Source organism: Vigna umbellata, chromosome 4, assembly GCF_029865625.1.
Source record: "Vigna umbellata cultivar VRB3 chromosome 4, Vumbellata_1.0, whole genome shotgun sequence".
Classification (NCBI taxonomy): Eukaryota; Viridiplantae; Streptophyta; class Magnoliopsida; order Fabales; family Fabaceae; genus Vigna; species Vigna umbellata.
Window position 1 is genome coordinate 53371036 of NC_142168.1, and position 25841 is coordinate 53396876.

Here is a 25841-nt window from a genome sequence, read left to right on the forward strand (position 1 = left end):
CAAAACAAGTGCATTTGAAGAAATGATCTGAAATACTTTTCACTTTATTATTTACTTTAGGAATTGTTATTATTAATAAAATAGAAGTCTATTATTAATAACTTAAATATAACGTACATATAATTTTTTAAAATTATTAAAACCAATAAATTTATTATTATTTTTTATAAAATATTTAATTATACAAGTAATTTTTTTAATATTGATTCCACCCTAATTAAAATATCAAACCTGGAATATATAGACTATTTGAATGACCAATCCTATCTTAAAAATAATTATCATTTCAATCATTAGTATGTTACTGATTAACTGGTAAGAGGTTATTAGAACCATTTCACAGCTTCATTCCATTCATAAATATGAGATGATATACAAAATATTATTAAACCAATTAAGGATATAAGTAAGAATAATATTAATAATAATATGTATAGATGTGATATTTGTTTTTTGGGTTAAATATGTTTTTAGTCCCTAAACTATTGACCGTTTCTGGTTTTTGTCCCTCTTTCAAAATAAAGTACAATTTGGTCCTCATTCTTTTCAAAATTTTGGTTTTAGTCCTCGAAAACTAACACCGTTAAAAATGTGGTAGTTTTCGAGGTTAGTTTTCGAGGACTAAAACCAAAGTTTCGAGGACTAAAACTAGAGTTTCAAAAAGAATGAGGACCGAATTGTACCTTATTTTGAAAGAGGGACGAAAACCAGAAACGACCAATAGTTTAGGGACTAAAAACATATTTAACCCTTGTTTTTTATTATTGGTTTAAATCCTCGGTTGGTCCTCAATTTTGTATGATAATCTCAGTTGGATCCTCATTTTTGCAATTGTCTCAATTAGGTCATATTTTTTGTAAAAATGCGCAAATTTTACCCTAAGCGTTAAGTGCTCTCAGACGATGTTAAAATACTATGTTAGGGATTGAAAAGGGTCAGAAAATGAAAGAGTGAATTGAAAAGGGAATTAGGGATCTGGACATTAACCACCGAACGTTCATCATCAAGTCAGGCCATGGGCCTCCCTACCGGCCGCCAGTCACGGTCGGAGCTTCGCCGGCGGCAATCTTTGTTTATCTCTCTCTTTCTCTCTCCGAAGTTCAGATTTTCTATTATCAACAACACAAAAATGCTAAAAAAAATGTAACTCAACAGTATCAATCTCAATATTGAGTTTCTTAGAAAATTATCACAAACATAAAACACTTCATCCTTTTTAATCGTCTATCGCCAGACCATCAATAATAAGAATGTTACTATGGACTTGCAGCCAACCGATCGGTATTGGTCTACAAGCTTCTTAGCCGGTCGGTCTCGGCAAGCCTCTTGTCGTTCGGTCTCGGCAAGCCTCTTGTCGTTCGGTCTCGACAGTTGTTGAGCAGATTTAATGCACAAATAAATGTGGTAACGACTACCGTTAGACAATTAAGGTTTGCATTAATGACCATTAAGAGGTAAATTAATTGGTCAGATTCCTTTAAACTCTATAAATAAGAGTTTAGGCTTGAGGTACAGACACATTCAACTCATACTCCACTACGCCCTATTTATGTCCTATAAGGATTTCAATATTTAATTGTAACAAATAGTTCATAAAACGACCCCTAACTTGAGCGTTGGAGTTCCTTTTGCAGGTACCTCCCCTCTTTTACAAAGAGGGTGACCGAGCGGTCAAGACTGAAGTTCACCGAGCGACTAATATTGAAGGTGACCTATTGGTCCAAACTGGAAGCAGACAAGCGGAGAGCAGTCGAAGGTTAGTGTCTCGGTCTCACAAAATCCCTACCGAAACATTTTGGCGCCCACCGTGGGGCCGAGAGCAAGCTGAAGACACCCAATGGTGACCACAAGAAATATGGAAGAGCAGAGCACAAGATATTTAATCAGAGAGTTGCAAGCCCAGATTGAGGCACAGGCACAAACCATACAAGCGCAGGTGCATGCACAACAAGAGATGCAGCGGAGGCATGCGGAGAAGATGAGGGCGCTAAGGGCCGAACGGGACCCTCCCGAGCGGTCTACCTCGAATCGAGAGAATGCTAATGAGGCGAGCTATAATCACGCCAACCTGAACGGTTGGGCTAGAAGGGAACCAACACCCCTGCAGATCGTTCGGCCTACCAGTTTATTTCCCTTCACGGCGACCATCATGCAAACCCCAATGCCAGAGAAAACTCCTTCCATATTGGATAAGTATGATGGTTCAGCTGATCCGGATAATCACCTAAGGACGTTTGGTAATGCAATGGCATTCTATACAAACAGCGACCTGGTCATGTGCAGAGCCTTCTCATTATCACTTAAGGAAGAGACATTGGAATGGTATAACACTCTTCCTCCCAACATAGTGGATTGCTTCGCTACTGTGGAAAAACTCTTTAGAAGACAATACGCATCCAATCAGAAACAAGAGATAACACCAGCAGAATTGGTAAATACTAAGCAGGAGAAAGGAGAAACTTTGAAGGCTTTTATCTGAAACCGCGCGACGGGTTAGTGAGATTGATCAATCTTTTATCATCAACAATTTGCCTTCATGTATGAGACTAGGATATTTTGCGGAAAAATTGTATGCACGACCACCAAAAACTATGGAGGAGCTCCAAGATAGAGCAGCTAAGTTCATCCGTATGGAGGAAATGCGATTGTCACAAAGGAAACAGCAACAAGAGGCTGATGTAGGCGGAAGTAGAAAGGACGGCAAACGACCGTTCGGCGGTAACGATAAGAGTAGGGAGCTTCCCAGAACATTCAAGTTTCACCATTATACAACCCTCAATGCACCTAGGGCAAAAGTTCTCGAAGAAGCCCTTAACGCGAAACTTCTCACACCTCGAAGGAAACCATCTCCAAGAAACGCAGATGAAAGGAAGAGTTGTCGGTACCATCAAAATCATGGACATACTACAGAAGACTACATCACATTAAAAAATGAAATAGAAAATCTTATTCGGGCGGGACATCTCCGTAGGTATATAAAGGAAGCAAGATACAACCTCCCCAGGGAAGGATATTCGCGAAGAAGCCCCGAACGGGCGAATAGGAAAGACGAGCGAGGACGAGGCTATAGTCGCAGTCCCACTCGTCATCAGGAACGATCGGTTCGTGGATTTATCAACTGAGGAGAAACATCCAAAACTCTATTAATGCCATGTTTAAATTCAGTTTCATTTGATTTAGACTTTTGTTACTGTCTTACACTTTCATTATGGAATAAATAAGGCCAAGTAATTGATGCCCAGTCAATTGTTCCCAACGTTGCTAAAGAAGTTCATATCCAACGAAAAAGTCTCTCAAGAAGAGTCTGAAGAAAAAGACTGAGCCATAAATCTCGCTCGGCCGAGAGGTAAATCCCTCTCGTCAAAGTTGAAGTTAAAGACCAAGAGGTAAAGCCCTCTTGGCCGAGAGGTAAACCCCTCTCGTCCAGATTGAAGAAAAAGATCGAGCGGTAAATCCCGCTCGACCCAGAGGTAAATCCCTCTCATCAAAGTTGAAGTTAAAGACCAAGAGGTAAATCCCTCTCGTCAAAGTTGAAGTTAAAGACCAAGAGGTAAAGCCCTCTTGGCTGAGAGGTAAAGCCCTCTCATCCAGATTAAAGCAAAAGACCGAGCGGTGAATCCCGCTCGGCCGAGAGGTAAATCCCTCTCATCAAAGTCGAAGTTAAAGACCAAGAGGTAAAGCCCTCTTGGCCGAGAGGTAAAGCCCTCTCGTCCAGATTGAAGAAAAAGACCGAGTGGTAAATCCCACTCAGCCGAGAGGTAAATCCCGCTCGGCCGAGAGGTAAATCCCTCTCATCAAAGTTGAAGTTAAAGACCAAGAGGTAAAGCCCTTTTGGCCGAGAGGTAAAGCCCTCTCGTCCAGATTGAAGAAAAAGACCGAGCGGTAAATCCCACTCAGCCGAGAGGTAAATCCCGCTCGGCCGAGAGGTAAATCCCTCTCATCAAAGTTGAAGTTAAAGACCAAGAGGTAAAGCCCTTTTGGCCGAGAGGTAAAGCCCTCTCGTCCAGATTGAAGAAAAAGACCGAGCAGTAAATCTCGCTCGGCCCTCTTGGTCGAGAGGTAAAGCCCTCTCGTCTAGATTGAAGAAAAAGACCGAGCGGTAAATCCCGCTCGGCCCTCTTGGCCGGTAGGTAAAGCCCTCTCGACCAGATTGAAGAAAAAGACCGAGCGATAAAAATCGCTCGGCCGAGAGGTAAATCCCTCTCGTCAAAGTTGAAGTAAAGACCAAGAGATAAAACCCTCTTGGCCGACAGGTAAAACCCTCTCGTCAAAGTTGATGTCAGACTGAGAGGAAAATCGCTCTCAACCGAACGGTTTTTACTCTCATCAACCGGGAAGCTCTTATAACAAGGACTGTCAAGTATGTAGCCAGATTCAATACATGAAACCGTTCGGCCTAAAAAGGATATAACGAATTGAAGTACACAGAGAACAATCTGCTCAATACAATGAGAACAACCTCCTTGAAACTCATAAGTCCTATAGTTAACCGTTCGACTAAAGCCGAATGATTAACTCGGACTTTGGGGGCTTATGTTACTATGGACTTGCAGCCAACCGATCGGTATTGGTCTATCAGCTTCTCAGCCAGTCGGTCTCAGCAAGCCCTTGGCGTTCGGTCTCGACAATTGTTGAGCAGATTTAATGCACAAATAAATGTGGTAACGACTATCATTAGACAATTAAGGTTTGCATTAATGACCATTAAGAGGTAAATTAATTGGTCGGATTCCTTTAAACTCTATAAATAAGAGTTTAGGCTTGTGGTACAGACACATTCAACTAATACTCCACTACGCCCTATTTACGTCCTATAAGGATTTCAATATTTAATTGTAACAAATTGTTCATAAAACGACCCCTAACTTGAGCGTTGAAGTTCCTTTTGCAGGTACCTCCCCTCTTTTACAAAGAGGGTGACCGAGCGGTCAAGACTGAAGTTCACCGAGCGGCTAATATTGAAGGTGACCTATTGGTCCAAACTGGAAGCAGACAAGCGGAGCGCACCAGTCGAAGGTTAGTGTCTCGGTCTCACAAAATCCCTACCGAAACAAAGAACAATATTTACTCCCAAAAGCTCCGAAGAGGAGACACGCAGAATCAAGACGACGGAGCCACCGCGCCAACCGCGTGTCCCATGTAACATTCCACGATGCCTCTCCCTTCACGTAGTGGTTGGTCCGAATTGAAATCACAATCACCTGCGAAACACCGCAAAACCCATTTTTCATCAGCGCCTTCATCAACCATCTCCTTCAACATCATCGCGCCTCATCCCAAATTAGAAACAGAAAGCCCCAAATCTGAGTTTGAATCAGACTATCGCAAAGACCAATCACCTTCATCGTTGATGATGTTGCGCGGTGACCAGCGGCGAGCTTGGCGACGACCGGTGGCACTGGTGGCACCCTGGCTCAGGCCTCGCGGCGGCCGAGCTCGCACAAGAGGTGATTGACGGAGGAACGAGAGAGCTTCTCTCTCACACGCGAAGAGAAGAAGGAGAAGGGAGGACCTGACGCCATGGTCGGCGATGCCTCCGATGGTGAACAGCGGTGCTAGCGACGCCTTGGACCACGACTCGCGACGACCGATTGGGTGGAGGCTGAGGCGGACGCGCATGAGCGGAGGAGATGAGCGCTTCTGGGTTCCTCTGGTTCCCTTTTGGTTTCAAGTGGAGGATGCAGATTCCAATTGGTCTGGTAGGAGAGGCGAAAAACCCTAATGGGTTTCGGACTAGTAGAATGCAGTTGATTGTCTTCGTCTTCTCTAGGATTCCAATTCCTCTTCTCCCACTAACCAAATCCCTAATTCTCTTTCTCTAATCTTATTTCAGTAAAAATGTTTTAATGTGAAGAATTTTACCCTCAGTTGGAAAGTGAGGGTTTGAGGGTGGAAGTTGGAAGGAAGCAGTTTGGGCGGAGGAGCTGAAGAGGTGAAAGGTGATCAGTGGTTGGAAGGCACCATCGCCACGTGGATTTGATGATTGTAAAACACATCACCCATTCAATTTAATGCACAATGCCACACCATCAAAACATAAAATACAGCTCAGCTAAATTTAATGCCGTCTGAGAGCACTTAACAATTAGGGTAAAATTTGCTCATTTTTACAAAAAATATGATCCAATTGAGACAGTTGCAAAAATGAGGACCCAACTGAGATTATCATACAAAATTGAGGACCAACCGAGGGTTTAAACCTTTATTATTTATAGGGTTATTAGTAGAAAATAAACATTCTATACTTTTATTTATTTTAAGAAAGAAATATTAATAATTATAATTATGTAAAATATATATGTAATTTGAAGTGTAAGTATGGAATAATGAAATTTGTTACTCAAAATTAAAATCATTTGTTTGTTTTCATTTTAAAGTGCCACGAAAAATGTTGGAGAAATTAGACAAATATACTATAATTATGTATAAATAAAACACTTTTGTCACACAAATGCTAAGAAAAGTATCATTCGGTGTTGTATTAAAATTGTTAAGATTAAGGTGGATTAAATTTTTATAGCAAGAATACTTAAATATAGATTAACTTCCTAAAATAACAATTAACGTCACAAAATAATTTCCAAAAACAAGAATTAACTTCATAATTCTGTAAGGGAAATAGAAAAACAAATTACTTATGATAAAAGTCTAAAAACATCCAATTCTAACATATTATCTCCACCGCAAGCCTCTTAGCAATACTTCCACAAGTAGTTGGACCAAATGTCTTCTCCGAAACATCAATTGAACATGATTTTTTGCCAACACATTCCTACACAACCAAATGTTCAAGTAATTTATTAAAATCAACATGTTATCAATCTTACTAAAGATATTGCAAATACTATGAGAGACTTTTTACCTTTTGCAACACCAACAATGCATTCTTCTTACTTTCACAACTTCCCTTGGTAAATGCTCCACATACTCCTTTGGGATCACCAAAACTTGGAAATTTAATTCTAGAAATTGGACGATCTTGGCAAGACAACTCTAAGATCTTGTTCTCATATGCACTGCCAACCACAACAGTTTGGAAATTCACCAATGAAGGGTTACCACCCAACTCCTCAAACAATACCAAAGTATTTTCACCATCATCATGCAAATAGGAGCGAGGGACATGATACCTAAATTATTCAAACATAATTAAATTAATATATTGTTATAAAATAAACAAAATGAGTTTAACATGATAGTCATAAAACCAACCATCTTTGTTTCGGGTTCCCACAATTGGTAACACATTTTGTGTCAGTGTATTCTCCACGATAATCACATGGTTCGTCAACCTCAGATACATTCCCATTTGTAAGAGTTTCCTCCATAGACTTCGAAACACTGTGAAGCTCTTTAAGGTGACCCCATTTTGGTTGAGCAATGTTGCCTACAAATATTAATAAAAATGGATTAGAGGTCAAAGTATTGATCAATGAAGAGTTTATATTGAAAGAAACAAATAATATATATAACTTTTAATATTTAAATAATTTAATTACCGTATTCATCAATAGGAGCATCGTAATCATAGGTAGTAGTAATATATGGATCTCCAGCTGTTCTACCAAAATTAGTCCCTCCATGATACTGTGAAAAACAAAACATGCACGTACGTACACTTTAGTATAAATGAAGTAGGATCAGATACAACATGCATGATTAATGTTTTCAATGATGAATTGTTATCATTGCTTACCATGTAATAATTTTGTAATGTGCCTCCGGTTTGGAAAAATCTAGCCACATAATAGGCAACATCTTCAGCAGTTCTGTGTGGATCTTTGCCACCCCAATTTTTGAACCTTAAATTCACCCAAAAATAAAAGCATAGACATAAGTTATTGTAACGAAAACGTGGGCTAAAACTATTTTTTTTTTTAAATTTAAGAATTTGGAAAATGAGTGAAGAATATTAGACATACCAGCCAACCCAGTTTTCAGTCCACATTTTGGGACTGTTAGGATTATTAGGTTCAAAGTTGTCGCAATACCAACCATTGCAAGTGTTGATCTACACATGAAAAGTAAAACAAAAATGTTAGTTGAACTTCACATATTAAGTATTTGACCATGAAACATAAAATGTATAAACAATACCATTGGCTGAGGAGCATCAGACTCCTGACACATGATCCATGGAACTCCAACATTCAAGGACTCCGCCATGTTTGCACACCAATTTATGTAAGCCTTTCCCGCTTCTCCGTAATGTGAAATTACGTTACCGTATTCATTTTCGATCTAAAATATCATTCACCGTGTTATGACTAATTAAACATATTAATTGAACCATTTTAAGAAGGTTGAAAAGAAAAGAGTACCTGAGTGAGAATTATGGGACCACCTTGAGAAGCAAAAAGTTTTTCTTTTTTTACCATATCCACGATCAAAGTAGTGAAATTTTGCATTTCATTAAAAAAAAAGAAAAAGAAGTCAACAATAATATATTTTGGATAAGATTATATATAAGAAAAACTAAACAAATAAAAGAATTAAACATTACCATAAACACATTATTGACGGTCCTAATCTCGACACCAGGTATATTGTATACCCACACTGGAATTCCTCTGAAAGATAAAAACTTTCATAAAGTTTCACTTCACAAAAATTGAAAGATTGAAAAGAAAAGGTGATAAAATAATTTACCCATAGTTCCATTCGGCACAAACATATGGACCAATGCGAAGAACAGCATATAAGCCAGATTCTTGAAAGATCGTTGTTGGCAGAAAAATCATAAACACGATGAAAAGGTTCATGTGCATTCCAAAAAAACATATGTTTCGATTGCATCTAAACCTCCTTCTTTGGCTTTCTTGATTAACTTGGCCACGTCTATGTAACATTCCAAAAATACAGTGTCCACAACTATATAAGAGAATAATCACATATTAATAATATTTCCAGATCAGTCTTACAAAAGATGAGACATACTCTTATGGCCGAACGACCTTACATAACAACGAGAAAATTAAAAACTGCACCAAAGTTGAAACTAGGGCGAACGGTTTACAAAGGACCTATACCGAATGGCCTACAAAAGAAGTAGCCCAAAAGATGACCGAACGGTCACTACAAAGAGACCAAAAACTGACCGAACGGTTCTACTGTTCGGTCTTAATTCTACCTCTATCAAATTTTCTTCTTCTTCCAGCGCTTCTTCTAGCAACGCTTCTCCTTCACCTCACATCCACACGGATGATCATTGCAACAGAAGGACACATACCGAACGTACAAAACGGACAAGACAGGAAAATAGGGTAAGCTTATGTAATTCAATTTAATCATCAACATGTATTTCACACAATTCACATAAACAAGATCATTTCATTCACTCTTACATGCAAAGCCTTATACAAGACTCTGACTATCCGGACTGTATGAATTCTGTGTAGCTACGACGTTCGTGCACTCGGGTGATGTAGTAACTGGGATACCCTCAACAGCTACCACCCGAGGTTAGTCCTATCTGTCCAAATTAACCATAAGGACTAGGACCTCCTGCCATTCCCACTCATGACTTACTGATAACAGTTGAAAAACTGTTATTTTCATGCTTAAAATTGATACTAAAAGCAACCTTTATACTTAAAAACTAGCTTGAAATCATGCCTTTTATTGATATTTTCAGAAATAAGAGAGTTGGACAGGTTTATGCTTGATTTCAGTGTTTTTGTGCAGGTTTTAAGGTGAATTTGGTGAAAGAAGTGAAGAAGGAGAGAGTTGAAATCAGAAAAGACAACAAAAAGTGCAAAAAGGAGAAGCCGAAGTCACCGCTCAACGGCAGTTTACCGCTGAGCGGCACTCTGGAAGTCACGTGAGGTCCGCTGAGAGGCAAAATGGCCGCTGAGGGGAGAAAACGAGTCACGTACTTACCTCTGAGCGGTACTTTAATGGGCTTGGACTTAACTTTTTGTAATTTACGAATGATATATAAGCTTTAGGGTTTCCTAGGGTTAGGTATCTTTGGCAGAAACGAGGCAAACACTCTCTCTTCCACCCCTTTGAAGGAGGAGCTTGGATGCTGAGGCTTCCTCTTCACTTTTTTAGGGTTTTATCTTTCATTCTTTCATTGTTATTCATCTAGGTTCACCATGAATATGGTGAACTAAACTCTGTATGTTTGTTGGGGAATCAATGTAATCTTGTGAAGCTCTCATATATGGAATCTGTTTTTATATCTTTTAATTAAGACTTATGCTTTCTTTCATCATTAGTTAGGGTTTTTCCTCTTTGCTTAATGCTTGCATTGTTTAACTCATTCGATGCATGATTATTGGTTTTGTCGATACGGGCACGTACGGGGAAGTCTAGATCCGGGGAATTTCTCCCAATATGATATTGGTTGTCGTTAAGCTCCTGCACTTATGAACTGATCATTAGGAATGCTAGGAATTGTATGAACTCGTGATTAGGGAGAAGCCTTCTAGAAAGGTACTTTAGAGAGTGGCATTAACAATGATGATTTGAATGTTGAATTCCTAAAATATATGAGAGTGGATAAGATGAAATTGACCCCCAACAACATATTCATACATAAATTTCATTGAAAGTGTTTATCTTTTGCTTTTTGCCATTGATCAAAACTTCATGCATACATGTTTATTTTCTGTCTTGCATATTAAACTCCAAATATTTCTTCTTTAAGTCTTAGCTAATCAAGAAACCACATAACTAAACTAGGCCGTGAGTCCTTTGGGAAGAACGATACTTGGTCTAACCAAGTTTATTACTTGAACGATTCGGTCACACTTGCCGATTGAAAAACAAGTTTGTGACATCATAATTTGGTGTTCATAAATTTGTCCATCAAGTTTTTGGCGCCGTTGCCGGGGACTCGTGGTTTAACTGGTTAATTTGTGTGATTATTGATTATCTTTGACTTATTTTTTTTATTTTTAATTTAAATTTCGAATTTTTTTTTATTTATTTTTTATTTTTTTTATTTTATTTTTCTGTTTATATTTTTCAGTTTGTATTTTATTTGATTTGATTTTATTTTTTTTTGTTTTCTGTTTTTCTGTTTTCTGTTTTTATTTTCTGTTTTTTTATTTTTCGGTTTTTATTTGATTTTATTTTATTTGATTAGATTAGATTTTATTTTATTTTATTTTATTTTCCGTTTGTATTTTATTTTATTTTATTTTATTTTTCTGTTTTTATTTTTCTGTTTTTATTTCCTATCTTCTTATCTTTTCAATTATATCCTTTGATTTTTTTTTCTCTATCTTTTTGTGCTAACAATTGTTTTTAGGGTTTTGTGCCTAATGTCTGCAGAATGCAATTTGGTCAAGAATTTAACTATATGGGCACTCAATTCCACCAAAGTAATCTCAACCACTGGTGGGAACCTCACTCAAGCATGGATCAAAGCCAATTTTGGCAAGCTGCTGGACAATTTGAGAACCAACCACAACAACAATGGCAGCAACAACCCTTTCTATCAGGAAGTTTGGATAGGTTGGAGGACACCCTTCAACGATTTTTGAAAAATTCCGACTCTACTCAGAAAAGCATTGAAGAATCATGTAAAAGAATGGAGATGCAACTTCGTTACATCAATCAGAGATTGAATGATGATGTTAATACTGAAGTTAACCTTAAGGAGGAAGGGCAAGTCATTATCACTGAAAGTGACAAGATTCTTGATGAGGAAAAATTAAAAGGAGATGAGGAAAGGGTAGAGAGAAAAGAGAAAGAAGAGTTGAGTGATAAAGATAAAGATGAAGAAAAAGAAAAAGAAGTGGTTGAGAGAGAAGAGAGAAAGAAAATTTGTGTGAAAATAAAGAAGTTGAGGAGAAAAAGAAAAGGGAAGAAAAAAATAAAAGAAAAGAAAAAGAGAAAATTTAGGGAGAGAAAAAGGAAGAAAAAGAAGATGAGAGGAAAGAAGAAGGAATCATATGAAAAATCCCATCCTCATCTAAAGAAGAATCATAGGAAGGAAAAGAAATTCAAGTGCTTTATGGAAATCTTCAAGAAATTGGAGATTAAAGTTCCTATGATTGAGACATTGCAACAGGTTCCTGGTTTGATCAAATTTTTGAAGAAGTTCAGTAGAAAGAAGAAAAAGAAGAAGGAACTTGAGCTTGGGTCAAGCTAATGACGTTAAAAGAGCGCTTGCTGGGAGGCAACCCAGTTGATTTAAGAACCTTTGATTTTATTTTGGTTTTGTAATTTTTAATTTGTGGACATTATTTTTGTAATTATTTTGTTGAAAATAGCATCTACTGAAGGATGCTAGGTGGTTAAGTATCTACTGAAGGATACTATGGCTGTAACACCTACTGATGGGTGTTGGTAAGAAAATTTTGCACCTACTAAAGGGTGTTGGTGGATTTTGGGTCAGGCTCGTGACGTTAAACAAGCGCTACCTGGGAGGCAACCCAGTTGATTGAATATTTCTGTTTGTTTATTTTAGTTAGGGTTTGCATAAGCATTTTGAACATTGAATTGCAGGGAGCCAGTGAGGGGCATGTCTAGGAGACACGTAGGTTAAGAAAAGAAGGAGAAGAACACATCACGAAAGTGCCGCTGAGCGGTACTTTACCGCTGAGCGGTACTCTCGCAGATTGGGTTTTAGTTCCCCTTAGCGGGACCCGAGCCCATTAGGGTATTTTTAAACCCTAAGCTGCGTATTCTTTCACACTTTCAGATTTTTCTCTGCACAAACACTCCCACATACCTTCTCCAAGGTTTTCCACATCTTTTCACTCTTCCCTCTTAAGAAAATTTCTCTTCTACTCACTTTTTCACTAGTGTGCCATCAAAGTTTGGGGTTGGAAGAGAGCATTCTAGCTTGGAAGCATTCTCATTGCATCTAGTATCTCCACCCAAGTAAGTAAAATGCATTTTGTTCATTCTAGGGTTTTTGATTTTGAATATGATTGTCAAAGCATGAAGATTTAGGGGTTTTGATTTATTTGCATGATTTGATGATATATTTGATGTTTGAACCGATTAAACTGCATGATTATGAACTGGAAAACTGAAAATTGCATTTGGGTGGAGTTAGGACAACTTTAAAACAAGTTTTTCAAAAATCTGCAGAGTTCGCTGAGCGACACTCTGCCATATTTGGTTTTTTCTGGTTTTTGTGATCTGGACTAGTGCACTGGTGGCGCTGAGGGGAAATTCTGGCCCTCAGCGATGGTTTACCTTCGAAAGGAGTTATGTTCTATGTTTTACTAATGTTTAACATCATGTTCTATGGTTTTGTATTTATGTTTTGAATGTAGGAATGGCATCCTCTTCAGGAAAAAGATTGAAAACCATGGCAACCAAGAGAAAGGAAAAGGAACCAGAGTAACCCCACTCTAGCAGGTTCCTCTCTAGGAAACATGAGAAGCACTATAGGGTGGTTCAGGACAGAAGACTCTTGATGGAGAGAAAGGTTGGAATGATACCTAACTTTGCTCCTCAATTTGGAGAGCAAGTGTTGGGGAATGACTGGGGAAAGCTAGCCACCTATCCTGCACCAGCCAATATAGCTGTGGTAAAGGAATTTTACGCCAATGCAAAGAAGATTGGTGATTATCCAGCTGAGAATTATTTGGGCTATGTTAGAGGCCATGCTATCAGGTATGATCCTAATTCTATTAATAATTTCCTGGATACTGTATGGGCTGGTGAGCAGTGCCAGTTCGCTCTTTGTATGGAGGAAGGTGCTGATTATGAGGATGTGGAAAGAGTATTGTGTATACCTGGAGGACACTTCCAAAGGAATAGATCTGGCTCAGTGGTTAACATTAGGAGGACGGATTTGACTCCTCTTGCGAAGTATTGGATGGCGTTTTCTCATGCCAACATTCAGCCATGTTCACATGTGTCAGATATTACTCTCAGTAGGGCACTATTCATCTACTGTGCTATCAGAAATTTAAATGTTAATATTGGGCAGGTGATAGCTGATGAAATTAGTGTATGTGCTAACACCTCAAACAACAAAGCACCATTAGGACATCCTTCTTTGATCACTCACCTTTGCAAGCTAGCTGGTGTGGACACTTCTGTTCCACCATTTGAGAGGCCAAGAAAAGCTATTGATGAGGCCTATTACAGACAGTACTGTGGAGGTGAGGATGAAGCTCAGCCAGTTCCACCACGCCGTGCTCGTAGAGAGAGAGGGCCAACACAGAGCCAGACATCTGCTGAGACACATGAAGCATAACCATTCCAGATGAGGGACATGTATATGTCTCTTATAGGTGCTCAGTTGCAGTCCATTCACAGAGGTTAGGTGGCTACTGCTGAGATGATTGTGGGGATGTATGATACACCTCCAGCCCACAGGTGGACTATGGATGAATTCCATAATGTGGTAGCTTGGCCAGAAGAACCAGTGCATGGAGGAGGAGCTGGAGCAGCTGAAGCTTCAGCTAGAGAGATGGAAGAAGATGAAGCTGATGATGATGATGCATTTGAAGATGATGAAGATGAAGAGGAAGAGGAAGATACAGAGGACAGCTCAGACTGATGAGGAGCTGAGATAGCATTTACTGATGAATGCTATCATATGATTATGCTTTTGTGGTTTAAGTTTTCTGAACTTATTTGTTTTTGTTTTTAGATTAGGGTTTGATGTACTCTATTTGAAACCTGGTTTCTTGTGATGGTTTGCTATTAACTGTGATTGTGTGATAAGTAATGCTGAATGATGCTTATGATTAATTGATGTTGAGATGATGTGCACATTAAAATGCTATACAGGTAATTCACAAGCTTTGTGAACAAATGCAGGATATCATGATTGTGATTGTGAAATTTAGCAGGATGTGTATGTCAAATGTGAATGAGCTTATATGTGAGATTTTGAGCTCCAGAGTTGTTATTGTTGAATGCTATTACTTTGAAAGCATGAATGATTTTGCCCAGGTTTTATATAATTGAATCAATTGCTTGTTTTGCATCATATGATCAAGGCCATTTGTTGGAAACCTTTTTATTGGCCAAATTCATAAAATTAGCCCACTAAAAGAGAACACTGTGTGTTTTATCCTTTGAACCCTTAGCCTTGAACATACACTGAAAACCCTTGGTTGAAAATCTTTACCTTGAGTTAAATAGAAGATCTTGTGTGGTATTGTTAAATGTTCAAGTTTGGGGTTATTGGGAAAACATGAAAAGCATTGAGCTAAGAGCTAAAAAGTAAGAATATGCAAAGAAAAAGCAAAGAAAAAGAAAAAGAAGCAAAGCTCAATGCAAAGGCAAAAAGAGAGTTGGGTATGAATAAGATGATTGTGTTGTTATGATTCTATTAACTCAAGGATTTTGTGATCCAGAAAAACCCATTTTCTTGTTAGCCCAGCCACATTATAAGCCATTGAAAAGCCCTTGTGATGATGCATGCTTGTGAATGTTTTTGATTGTGGTAAAATGAAAGGCAAAGTTGATTCATGTGACTTTGTGATAGTAGAGTGAATGAGTGATTACCTCTTATACACTTGTGTGTGAGTGAAACACTTTACCTAGTGAGGATATATTCCATGAACACATGAACATCCATGCTTAATTGATTAATCATTCATGAAAAATAGCATTTGTTGGAATTTAAATAACTTTGTGAACACTAAAGCATGTGCACATCTTGATTGAAATATTGGTCATAAGTTTAATTGAAGTTTTTACTTATCCTGAAAGAATATTTTTGAATGAGGTGAACCATCATATGAATTGGTTGAAGATGGAGTTACATCTTGTTTGCTTGAGGACAAGCAAAGTTCTAAGTTTGGGGTTGTGATAACAGTTGAAAAACTGTTATTTTCATGCTTAAAATTGATACTAAAAGCAACCTTTATACTTAAAAACTAGCTTGAAATCATGCCTTTTATTGATATTTTCAGAAATAAGAGAGCTGGACAGGTTTATGCTTGATTTCAGTGTTTTTGTGCAGGTTTTAAGGTGAATTTGGTGAAAGAAGTGAAGAAGGAGAGAGTTGAAATCAGAAAAGACAACAAAAAGTGCAAAAAGGAGAAGCCGAAGTCACCGCTCAACGGCAGTTTACTGCTGAGCGGCACTCTGGAAGTCACGTGAGGTCCGCTGAGGGGCAAAATGGCCGCTGAGGGGAGAAAACGAGTCACGTACTTACCGCTGAGCGGTATTTTACCGCTGAGCGGTACTTTAATGGGCTTGGACTTAACTTTTTGTAATTTACGAATGATATATAAGCTTTAGGGTTTCCTAGGGTTAGGTATCTTTGGCAGAAACGAGGCAAACACTCTCTCTTCCACCCCTTTGAAGGAGGAGCTTGGATGCTGAGACTTCCTCTTCACTTTTTTAGGGTTTTATCTTTCATTCTTTCATTGTTATTCATCTAGGTTCACCATGAATATGGTGAGCTAAACTCTGTATGTTTGTTGGGGAATCAATGTAATCTTGTGAAGCTCTCATATATGGAATCTGTTTTTATATCTTTTAATTAAGACTTATGCTTTCTTTCATCATTAGTTAGGGTTTTTCCTCTTTGCTTAATGCTTGCATTGTTTAACTCATTCGATGCATGATTATTGGTTTTGTCGATACGGGCACGTACGGGGAAGTCTAGATCCGGGGAATTTCTCCCAATATGATATTGGTTGTCGTTAAGCTCCTGCACTTATGAACTGATCATTAGGAATGCTAGGAATTGTATGAACTCGTGATTAGGGAGAAGCCTTCTAGAAAGGTACTTTAGAGAGTGGCATTAACAATGATGATTTGAATGTTGAATTCCTAAAATATATGAGAGTGGATAAGATGAAATTGACCCCCAACAACATATTCATACATAAATTTCATTGAAAGTGTTTATCTTTTGCTTTTTGCCATTGATCAAAACTTCATGCATACATGTTTATTTTCTGTCTTGCATATTAAACTCCAAATATTTCTTCTTTAAGTCTTAGCTAATCAAGAAACCACATAACTAAACTAGGCCGTGAGTCCTTTGGGAAGAACGATACTTGGTCTAACCAAGTTTATTACTTGAACGATTCGGTCACACTTGCCGATTGAAAAACAAGTTTGTGACATCATAATTTGGTGTTCATAAATTTGTCCATCACTTACCCTTCTCTACGTGAGAACGAGTAATCACGGAATATCAGGATGAACCGCCAGCTTAGCATGCCCACATTCATACTTTACCAAATTTCCGATATTCATTCATGAGCTATTCCTCCCTGGAACGCTCGATCATAATCTAACTCATTTCGTACACATCATATTTCATCATCTTCCATTAATAAGACCTTAATAAGATCAATTTGAATAAATGTCTCTGAAGATACCAAATGTCGAACATGAACTTCGACTCTGAACAAGACCGAATGCTTGGAGTGAGACTAAAGGTCTCCAGTTCCAAGCGGATCAAAACCGAGAGAGAGAGAATCATTGGTTTAAGAAAGAGAGTGATTAACATAATATTTCTCAAGGACGATTAGAACCAAACGTTTATATACTAAGTGAGCCAATTGGATGAATTGACTCACGAGTTAGACCGAACACCAACAAGCTTAGGCCGAGTACTAAAACTCTAGGTCGGAACCAATTTAGACAAACATTGAGGGATATCAAATAAGGGTACATAACTGGATCTAGTGAAGAGATCGAACGTCAATATATATACTTAACTTTTGAATGAGTTGAACATCAAGAAAATCAGAATGCCAGTCAAAGACTGAACACCATGATGAGCGAACCCTATTGGGCTTGGACGAACGCTCTTATTATGTAGTTAGCTTACGGAAACTAGAGCGAGTACCTGGTGTAAGACCAAACACTTGCTTAGTACGAGCACTTGGTATAAGACCAAGCACTACTAAACTTATAGAGAAAAGGGTTGATGAATGTAATAGATACCATTTTAAGTAGTGTTTAAGAACAGACGAAAATATACAAATACATATAGATATACTTAAGTTTATAACCGAATACCAAGGAACGGCTACCCTTGGCGAACGCTCATGCACAGTATTACAAAACGAAGACGCTCGTCCTCAACTAGGATTCTTCCCAAATGAAAGAATTCAATTCCAACCAAGTTCACTAGAAAAACCGAACGGTCAAGGACCATTCAGTGACGAACGTACACTTTCATAGGAAAATTTCATACTAGAATTCTTTATATCCACTCTCCCGCAGCCACCTGTTTTCCACTTTCTGATTTCCAGATTTCCTTCGCTTGACACCTGGCGTCCGCTCAGAGGGGTTTTGGGTGCGTTTTTAATGAGGTCTGACATTCCCCCTAACTACAAAAATTTTCGTCCTCGAAAATTAAGACTTACCAGAAAACAGGCGAGGGTATAATTCTCTCATGGCATTTTCCACTTCCCAGGTAGAGTCGCCCGTCTTCTCGTCCCATACCACTCTCACCAATCTGATGGCTTTTCTCTTGTAATACTTGGTTCGGCTATCTTCAATGCGTACTGGTTGCATCTCCACCGTTCAGTCTTGACGAATATGAACGTCTTCTAATTCCAGTACATGAGAAGGATCTGCTATGTACTTCCGAAGTTGAGAAACGTGGAAGACTGGATGAAGATTGGATAGTTGAGGAGGCAAGGATAATTCATACGCCACTGGCCCGATGCGCCTCAAAATCTGGTACAACCCAATGAATTTGGGAGATAGCTTCTTAGGACGAACGACTCTGCCCACTCCAGTAGTTGGATTCAGTCTCAGAAAAACATGCTCTCCTGCAACGAACTCCAAAGGCCTTCTTCTCTTGTCAGCATAGGACTTATGCTTGCTCTATGACGTTTTCAACCTATCTTGAATCAACTTCACCTATCAGGTCCAGTCAACACCTTTTCTCCTTCCTGGAACCAATAGAGTGGCGTTCGACACTTCCTCCCGTAAAGAGCTTCAAAAGGTGTCATTCCAATGCTGGACTGAAAGTTGTTGTTGTATGTGAATTCAACCAAAGGAAGAAATTCATCCCAAACGCCCAAGTGGTCCTGTACGCACGTTCTCAGCAAGTCTTCAAGCGTCTGGATGGTTCTTTCAGATTGACTGTCCGTCTGAGAATGATAGGCTGAGCTCATTTGAAGTTTGCTACCCAATTCACTCTACAGAGACTGCCAAAACTGAGATGTAAACCTTGTATCTCGGTTAGAGATGATGCTGGACGGTACTCCATGCAAACGAACGATCTCGTTGATGTAGAGTTGTGCAAACTTCGTCATGGACATCTTCAGGTTGACAGCCAAAAAGTGTGCGCTCTTCATCAGCCGGTCTACTATAACCCAGATGGAGTCATGATTCTTGACCGTACGGGGTAAGTGGGTCACGAAATCCATCGAGATGTTGTCCCACTTCCATTCAGGAATCTCCAACAGCTGTAGTAGACCGCCCGATCTTTGATGCTCTGCCTTGGCTCGTTGACAAGTTAAACATGATGCTATAAAACGAGCGACATCACTCTTCATTCCTAGCCACCAGAAGGATCTCCTGAGATCTTGATACATCTTAGTCATGCCAGGATGCATGCTAAGACGACTTTGATGCCCTTCCTCCAAGGTTATCCTCTTCAACTCGCCATCATTCGGAACGCACGTCCTATCTCTATATCGTAGGAGATTGCCCGTTCCCGTGTTGAAATATTTGGCTTCGTTTGTACCGAGCGCGCTCAAGATCTTTTGGAGATCTTCGTCAGCTGACTGCTTTTCCATCGGTCAAAGACATCACTAGACACTCTAAGGGTACAACACCGTATATTGCTCGGCTCCAACTTCAACAACAATCTCAAGTCTCTAAAACTCTCAACTAGGCTGAGTTCTCTTACCATCATAACCGAGACATCAACTGCTTTTCTGCTTAAGGCATCCGCTACCACATCTGCCTTTCCCGGATGATAAAGCAGTTCAAAATCATAGTCTTTTAAGAACTCAAGCCACCTCCTCTGCCTCATATTCAACTCCTTCTAATCAAAGAGGTACTTGAGACTCTTGTGATCACTGAAGACTTGGAATGTGGATCCATACAAGTAGTGCCTCCAAATCTTCAATGCAAAAACCACCGCTGCCAACTCCGAGTCGTGCGTAGGAAAGTTCTTCTCGTGGACCTTCAGTTGCCGAGAAGCGTACGCGACTACTCTCCTCTCTTGCATAAGCACACAACCCAAACCTTGATGAGAAGCATCATAATAGACTTTGAATGGTTTGGCCGTGTCAGGAATGACCAAGACTAGAGCGCTCGTTAACTTCTGCTTCAGTTCTTGGAATCTGGATTCACACCGATCGATCCAAGCGAACGGGTGATCCTTTCTGATCAGTTGCGTCAACGACACTATTATCTTAGAGAATCCTTCAATGAATCGCCTATAATAGCCTGCCAGCCCCACAAAACTTCTAACCTTAGTGACCGAACACGGTCTTTCCCATTCCAGTACCTCTCGTACCTTAGTCGGATCCACTGAGATACCTCCAGCAGAGAATACGTGCCCCAAGAATTGCACTTCATTCATCCAAAACTCACACTTGGATAACTTGGCGTACAACTCTTTTTCCCTCAATACACCAAGTACCATCCTCAAGTGTTCTTCATGTTCTTCATAACTCTTGGAGTAGATAAGGATATCATCAATGAAAACAACCACGAACTTGTCCAAGAACGGCCTAAAATGTGATTCATGTAGTCCATGAATATGGCAGGAGCATTAGTAACACCGAACGACATTACTACGTACTCGTAGTGACCATATCGAGGCCTGAATGCAGTCTTCTGAACGTCCCCTTCCTTAACCCGAATCTGATGATACCCGGACCTCAAATCAATCTTCGAAAATATCTTACCCCATGTAGTTGATCCAACAGATCATCAATCCTAGGTAAGGGGTACTTATTCTTGATGGTTAGCTTGTTTAATTGTCTGTAGTCAATACAAAGCCGAGAGCTGCCATCCTTCTTCTTCACCTAAGAGTACTGGCACTCCCCCAGGTGATGCGCTCGGTCTATGATGACAAATTTATGAACACCGAAAAACGGCGCCATAAACTTGTTTAACCCTCGGCAAGTGTGACCGAATCGTATCAAGTAATAAACTCGGTAAGACCAAGTATCGTTCTCCCAAAGGACTCACGACCTAGTTAGTTATATGATTTCTTAATTATTTAAGACTTGTGAACAAATGGTTATAGGTTTCAAATGCAAAAGACAAAAAGTAAACATGTATGCATGTGATGATCAATGGGAAAGAAGAAAACAAACACTGAACGAATTATATGGATGAGTATGTTGTTGGGGTAATCAAGTTAATCTTATCCACTCTCATATATTTTAGGAATGCATCATTCTTTTCATCAATGTTAATGTCACTCTCTAAATTACCTTAAACTCGATGTTTCAACGAAGAAAGCCTATACTTAATTATGAGTTCATACAATTCCTAGCATCCCTAATAATTAATTCTGAAGCACAGAAGCTTAAAGGCAACCAACCCTCATATCCCTATGTCTAGGCGATAATGCTTTTGGGAGAATTTCCCCGGATCTAGATTTTACCGTATGTGTCCATATCAATAAAACCAATAATCATGACATCGAATGAGTTAAACAATGCATGCTTTGAGAAAAGAGAAAAAACCCTAACTAATGATGAAAGAAAGAATGTATCATAGATATGATGTTTAAACACAAAATTCCATATATGAGAGCTTCAAAAGATTACATAGATTCCCTAACAACAAGAAGAGTTTAGTTCACCATATTCATGGTGAAACTAGATGAAATACAATGAAATAATGAAAGATAGAATCCTAGAAAGATGAGTAGGTAGCCTTAGCATCCAAGATCTTCCTCCAAGGGGTGGAAAGCTGTGTGTTTGCTTTGTACTTTGCCAAGATAAAAACCCTAGGAAGTCCTAAAGCTTATATACTATTCAAAATAATACAGAAAAGTGGGCCTAAGCCCAAAATAATGGCGCTCAGCGGTAACTGCGTGTGTTGAATTCTTCCCCTCAGCTACACTTTCACCCCTCAGCGGAGCCAACGGGTGTTCATTAGTGCTGCTCAGCGGTAAACTGGCGCTGAGCGGTACTTGCGGCTTCTCTTCTTTTGCACTTTTTGAGTTCTTTTCTGATTCCATCTCTATCCTTCTTCACTTCTTTCATCAAATTCACATTAAAACCTGCATAAAACCTTGAAATCAAGAATAAACCTGTCCAACTCTCTTATTTCTAAAAATATGAACAAAAGCATGATTCCAAGCTAGTTTCTAAGTGTTAAAGGTTGCTTTTAGTATCAATTTTAAGCATGAAAATAATAGTTTTTCAACTGTTATCACAACCCCAAACTTATAACTTTGGTTGTCCTCAAGCAAACAAGATGTAACTCAATCTTCTACCACTCAATACAATGGTTCACTCCATTAAAAAAACCTTTTTTCAAGATAAGTAAGTACTCAATTAAGCTCATGACAAAAACTTCAATCAAGACATGCACATGCTTTAGTGTTCACATAATCACCTAATATCCAACAAATGCTCCTTTTCATGAATGATCAATCAACTAAGCATGGATGTTCATGTGCTCATGGAATCTTTCCTCACTAGATAAAGTGTTTCACTCAAACACACAAGTGTATAAGAGGTATTCACTCAATCACTCTACTATCACCATGTCACATGAATTGACTTTGCCTTTCATTTAACAATAATCAAATACATTCACAAGCATACATCATCACAAGGACTTTTCAATGGCTTATAATGTGGCTGGGCTAACAAGAAAATTGGTTTTTCTAGATCACAAAACCCTTGAGTTAAGAGAATCATATAAACACAATCATTCTTACTTATTCCCAACTTTCCTTTGCATTGAGCTTTGCTTTTTCTTCTCTTTTCTTTTTCTCTTTCTTTTTCTTTTCACATACTTAGTTCTTATATCTTAGCTCAATGCTTTCAATTTCCCTTTCATAACTTCCCAACAACCCCAAACTTGAACATTTGTCAATACCACAAAATATTTTCTACTTAACTCAAGGTAAATCTTTTCACAAGGGGTTTTCAATTTATGTTCAAGGCTAAGGGTTCAAATGACGGAACACATAGTGCTCTCTTTTATGGGCTAAAATCATGAATTTGGCTAATAAAAGGGTTACCAACAAATGGCCTTGATCATATGATGCAAACAAGCAATTGATTCAATCATAGAAAACCTGGGCAAAATCATTCATGCTTTCAAAGTAATAGCATTCAATCACAAAAATTCTGGAGCTCAAAACCTCACATATAAGCTCATTCACATTCCACATGTACACATCCTGCTTAGTATCATGATCACAATCACAACATCATGCATTTGTTCACAAAGCTTATGAATCACCTGTATAAGCATATAATGTGCACATCTCAACATCAATCAATATCAAAGCATCATCAAGCATTACTTATCAAACAACAATCATAAGCAAACCATCATAGCAGACAAAGTTTCCAATTGAGTACATCAAACCCTATTCTAAAAACAGAAGCAAATAAGTTCAGAACACTAGGTTGCCTCCCAATAAGCGCTTGTTTAACGTCACGAGCTTGACCCAAAATCTCAAGGATCAACCAACTGCATCCTTGTGGACAAGCGTTGCACTTCTCCTCCTAGATAAGGCTTGAGATGTTGACCATTCACCACCCAACTTTTCTGTTGATCATCATCAGCTGGATCAAGTAATTCAATTGCTCCATTTGGATGCACTCCTTTTACTATGAATGGTCCTGACCATTTTGTCTTCAACTTCCTAGGAAATAGCTTTAATCTTGAGTTGAATAAGAGCACCTGCTGCCCTGGATTAAAAACTTTATTCACCAACTTCCTATCATGATAAAACTTAATCTTATCTTTATAAGCCCTGGATGAATCATATGCATGTAACCGCATTTCTTCAAGCTCTAGAATATGCCTTCTACGTGTGCTCTGAGTTTCATAAGGATCAAAATTCAAGAATTTTAAAGCCCACAAAGCTTTATGCTCCAACTCTACTGGCAAATAACATGCTTTCCCATAGACTAATTGAAAAGGTGATAATCTCATGGATGTCTTCATTGTCGTCCTATAAGCCTAAAGAGCAGCATCTAGTTTTAGTGACCAATCCTTTCTTGATGAAGTAACGATTTTTTCCAGGATCCTTTTTATCTCTCTGTTAGATACCTCAACTTGTCCATTGGTTTGTGGATGATAAGGTACAACTACCTTATGTCTCACTCCATAATGTTTGAGTACTTTTCGTAGCTGATAATTGTAGAAATGAGATCCCCCATCACTAATTAGCACTCTTGGAGTTCCAAAACGTGAAAATATCTATTTCTTCAAAAATTTGATTACATTGCTAGCATCATTTTTAGGACAAGCTAATGCTTCCACCCATTTACTCACATAATCCACTGCTACTAAGATGTATTCATTGTTGAAAGATGGAGGAAAGGGTCCCACAAAGTCAATACCCCAACAATCAAAAACCTCAACCTCTAGAATGCCCTGTAATGGCATCTCATGACGTCTAGTAATCGTCCCTGCTCTTTGACACTTATCACAATTTCTAGCACGATTATGAGCATCTTTAAATAGAATTGGCCAATAAAACCCTGATTGGAGAACTTTTGCTACTGTTCTTTCTCCATTAAAATGTCCCCCATAAGGTGAATCATGACAATGCCAGAGAATTCCTTCTGCTTCTTCATTTGTCACATATCTCCTCAAAAGATTATCTGCTCCAATTTTGAACAAATAAGGATCATCCCAGACAAACTGCTTGACATCATGCAAAAATTTATTTCTTTGTTGCCAATTTAGATCTTCTGGCATTACCCTTGCAGCTTTGAAATTAGTCATATCAGCAAACCATGGCCTTTGCTGAATATACATGAGTGCTTCATCTGAAAAAGATTCCCAGATCTCTGATTCCTTGCTAGTGACCTCCTGTTGACTAGCCGTGACAAATGATCAAATATCAAGTTCTCACTCCCTTTCTTATCACGGATCTCCACATCAAATTCTTGCAAGAGTAGTACCCATCTAATCAGACGTGGCTTAGAGTCTGGCTTTGTCAACAAATATTTGATAGCTGCATGATCTGTATAAATAATCACCTTAGACCCAATAAGATAAGGTCTAAATTTCTTTAAAGCATACACTATAGCTAGGAACTCTTTCTCCGTAGTAGCATAATTTAACTATGCATCATTGAGAACTTTGCTAGCGTAATAAATTGGATGAAAGATCTGCTCTTTTTGCTGGCCAAGAATGACTTCTATTGCATAATCACTAGCATCACACATTAGCTCAAAAATTTTATTCCAATCTAGAGCTATAATTACTGGAGCTAACACCAATTTACTCTTCAATGTGTCAAAAGCTTTCAAACATTCTTCATTCATCACAAAAGGAGCATCCTTCATATGAAGATTACTCAATGGTTTAGCAATTTTTGAAAAATCTTTGATGAATCTTCTATAAAATCCAGCATGACCTAGAAAACTCCTGATTCCCTTTTGCATTTATTGGTGGAGCAGTTTCTCAATGACTTCCACTTTGGCTTTATCCACCTCAATCCTTTTAGCAGAAATTTTATGTCCCAGCACAATTCCTTCTGTTACCATGAAATGACATTTCTCCCAATTAAGAACAAGATTTGTCTGAACACATCTTTAAGAACAATATCCAAATTAGCTAAACACCTTTGGAAAGAATTTCCAAAGACTGAAAAATCATCCATGAAGACTTCAATGCACTTTTCTAGGATATCTGCAAAAATTGCCTGCATATACCTTTGAAATGTAGCTGGAGCATTACATAATCCAAATGGCATCTTTCTGTATGCAAAGATACCAAAAGGACAAGTAAAGGTCGTCTTCTCTTGGTCTTTTGGATCTACT

General features: G+C 38.6%; 1 protein-coding gene across 1 annotated transcript in view; it reads right to left on the minus strand.

The window, feature by feature from the left end:
• Positions 1–6664: 6664 nt before the first annotated feature.
• LOC148200601 (beta-galactosidase 15-like) overlaps positions 6665–25841 on the minus strand; it is a 65635-nt gene continuing 46458 nt past the window's right edge. Inside the window, exons 3-12 of the mRNA XM_088114497.1 lie at positions 8650–8827; positions 8504–8570; positions 8322–8414; positions 8098–8241; positions 7923–8011; positions 7697–7802; positions 7500–7587; positions 7213–7387; positions 6863–7130; positions 6665–6772 (exon numbers count right to left, since the gene is read on the minus strand). Coding sequence (XP_087970623.1) covers positions 6665–6772; positions 6863–7130; positions 7213–7387; positions 7500–7587; positions 7697–7802; positions 7923–8011; positions 8098–8241; positions 8322–8414; positions 8504–8570; positions 8650–8768 — 1257 coding nt within the window. The 5' untranslated portion in view covers positions 8769–8827. The remainder of the gene's footprint in view (positions 6773–6862; positions 7131–7212; positions 7388–7499; positions 7588–7696; positions 7803–7922; positions 8012–8097; positions 8242–8321; positions 8415–8503; positions 8571–8649; positions 8828–25841) is intronic.